Source organism: Propithecus coquereli, unplaced genomic scaffold (genome assembly GCF_000956105.1).
Source record: "Propithecus coquereli isolate 6110/MARCELLA unplaced genomic scaffold, Pcoq_1.0 Scaffold110, whole genome shotgun sequence".
Classification (NCBI taxonomy): domain Eukaryota; kingdom Metazoa; phylum Chordata; class Mammalia; order Primates; family Indriidae; genus Propithecus; species Propithecus coquereli.
The window spans coordinates 5,936,215-5,939,199 of NW_012134970.1; the positions used below are offsets into that span (position 1 = coordinate 5,936,215).

Below are 2,985 nucleotides of genomic sequence, written 5' to 3' on the forward strand. Positions count from 1 at the left end.
TTCAGGGAAATATCTACATCAAACCAATTTTGCCTTTACAGTATGCAGACATTTGAGTGGTGCTGTGATTTCCCACCCCCTCTGGCTGCACCTACATTCCTTTCCTCACAAGGCTACTTAATCTAATTTTATGACAGATCAATAAATGAACCTAGCAATAGAGGCAATTTGTTATATTTGGATCCTGGTAAATTTTTTGTTCCCTTTGTTAGTTTTTAATTTTATTTAATTTGATTATTTTTGAAAGTATTACAAGTAATGCAAATTAAGGGTTTTGACTTATACTCCTTAGGACATGACTGGAAAGATGAATTTTCTCATATTATGGCAATGACAGATCCAGCTTTTGGATCTTCAGGAAGACCAGTGTTGGTTTTATCTTGTATTTCTCAAGCAGACGTAAAAAGAATGCCCTGTTTTTATTTGGCTCATGAGCTGCGTCTAAATCTTCTAAATAACCCATGGATGGTAAGGTCCTTTATTCTCTGGTGACACAAATCTTATTTTATTCTTCACTCTATTTTCTATTTGATTTTATTTTTTCCTATTCATCCTCTTTAACGAAATGTCATTCTAAAATCAGTTTTAATAGCTTAATCTATTATTAATAACAGGTTAATCCAAGCTATCCAATTGGTGGTAATTACTAAATCTCAGCTGATCATTGTTTCCTACTTTCCTCTCTTCTCATAGAAACAGTGAGATAATAATTAGGGATTTTTCTTTTTCAGATGCCATTATCATGGTGTTTTCAGCATCAATGTATTATACTTTAAGGATCATCAAAAATATATGTTCCATCATAGGTTATTGCTTTCTAGAATATATTTTAATCATGGAATCCTTTCTTCAAATGAAAGCTCCTCGGTAAAACAGACAAAGAAAAATTAAAGTTGGAAATGCTTTTGCAGAAAAAGTTAGACGATTTTTTTTTGTTCCTCCCTCTATCTCTTCCCTGGAGCTCCAGAGATGCCTTATGAAAAGCTACTGGTAAAAGTTTACCCTCCTGAATGGTGGGAGCCTTAGCTTTATAGTTAGGAGTGGCAGTCTTTAAGACACAATTTTGCAACAGAATGTCACATTTATCAGCTGACTAGCTGGGTTTTAGTTTTCAAAGTGGATCCTTTGGAGGAATTTTTTTTTCCTCTGTTATAAACAAGCAAGTCACAGAAATGGTAGTTCCTCCTATTTCCAAAGCTGAGTTCTAAGGTAAATGATAATCCTGACATTGGTAATTGCTGTAAGACATGAGAGAAGTTCATATTTTTATCTAAGTGCTCTAGAAAACAAAACTTGAATGACTTATTCTAAGTTTATTGAAATTATTTTTAGTTCTGTTCTTTTTTTAGTGTCTAGAAAAAAGTCTCTCTTAATCATAAGATTTTGGACTCAGTTTTTTACAGTGTTCTCTTATCTGTTCATAGGTCCAGGATACAGAAGCTGAAACCCTAACTGGTTTTTTGAATGGCATCGAATGGATTCTTGAAGCAGAATCTAAACATGCAAGATGATCCTCCATTTGGACTTTGCGAACTGAAGCCATTTGAAAGTTGTTCCTAAGGTCATGATGTGGTTATTTGCTCAGTCAGCCTACTTTGTCCTGCCTTCTTTTCAGGTGGGCTTTATATTGGACAGCTGTAGCTGCTGTGTTTGTGATATTATTCTTAATTTTTATCTTAAATCAATTACAAGAAAAAAGTTTCAATCCTAGTATTTAGCCCCAAAATGAACCTTTAAACATTTTTTTTGGTAACTTTTATATTTCCTGTCTTTTAAAAAATATTAAATTCTGGAAAAAACAAGTTTGTACCTCTCTCATTTCTTGTGGTTTATATTCTATTCAGTACAAAGATTGCCCTAGTGGAAACAGCAGAGTTGCTAAGCTTTTCATACAGTCTTTTCAAAGACTCATAATTGGTTTATCAGAAAGGAAGTTTTATCTTTTCTTAATAAATATACTGCTTAAAGAATGAAAAATTCACTGGAAATGCATTTAATATTATATTATGGCCATACAACTTCTGTCTTATTCTGAAACAGTAAAAAGCACGCTTATGTCATATTTAATACTATTTCAGTGAAAAATAACTTCCTGGTAGTTCTTAGTATTTACAAATAACTTTGAATGCTCATGAGGTATTAATACCAGGTTCTATTCCATACTCATAGAGAAAACATTCCAGAGACTTACATGTATCATGTTACCTCCTTCCCCAAACTGCTTGCGCTTTGCAGAGGAAACACCCTAGTATCTCATTGAAAGTGAGGAATTTTAAGATTATAGTAAAAGGCATAAATACCTACATGTAGTTCATAGAAGTTCCATGTTTAAATGTATTTCCATTTTGGACAGAAAGCTTGTAATATATATTATGTTAATATATATAACTATATTTAGTCTCATTTAGGTGAATGCCATTAGCATTTTGACCTTTTCATCAAGGAGGCAGAATTTTGCCTATTTGGTTGCGGTTAGGAGGCCTTTGAGGAAAACCTGTGAACATACAATTTCACATTTGCCAGGATATTTATTTAGATACTTGTGATTTTACTACAGTAAAGTATTATTTCTAATAATAATAGTTAATCCAAAGTTATGATGTAACAGTAGTTTAATTACTGAGCACCACATGGAAACAGCACAATGCTTTCATATCAGCTATCTTTTTTTAAAACAGCATTTCAATGCTATAATTAAGGTATTATCTTTGATTCATAGAGAAAATAAAATATTCAGATATTTTAGTATCAAATCCTAGGTCATTCACAAGATTAAAACCAGTATCTTATATTTTGTCTTTTCTTATATAACACTCTAGTATTTATAATCTAGGTTTTCATTAAAGTAAGATATTTTTCCAGTTTTTAGTTTAATTTTCCACAGAGTCCAAATCAAATCTGTCCTCCTCTATATACTATGAAATTTTAGTCTCTTTTGTATTAATTCATTTTAAATGGTCTTTTCTCTCAATTATCTGTGGATAG

The 2,985-nt window shown here is 31.8% G+C and overlaps 1 protein-coding gene across 1 annotated transcript in view; it reads left to right on the forward strand.

Moving 5' to 3' along the window:
* Window positions 1–1,802, forward strand: part of FBXO4 (F-box protein 4) — a 13,781-nt gene extending 11,979 nt beyond the window's left edge. Inside the window, exons 4-5 of the mRNA XM_012649627.1 lie at window positions 248–468; window positions 1,425–1,802. Coding sequence (XP_012505081.1) covers window positions 248–468; window positions 1,425–1,511 — 308 coding nt within the window. The 3' untranslated portion in view covers window positions 1,512–1,802. The remainder of the gene's footprint in view (window positions 1–247; window positions 469–1,424) is intronic.
* The last annotated feature ends 1,183 nt before the right edge of the window (window positions 1,803–2,985 follow it).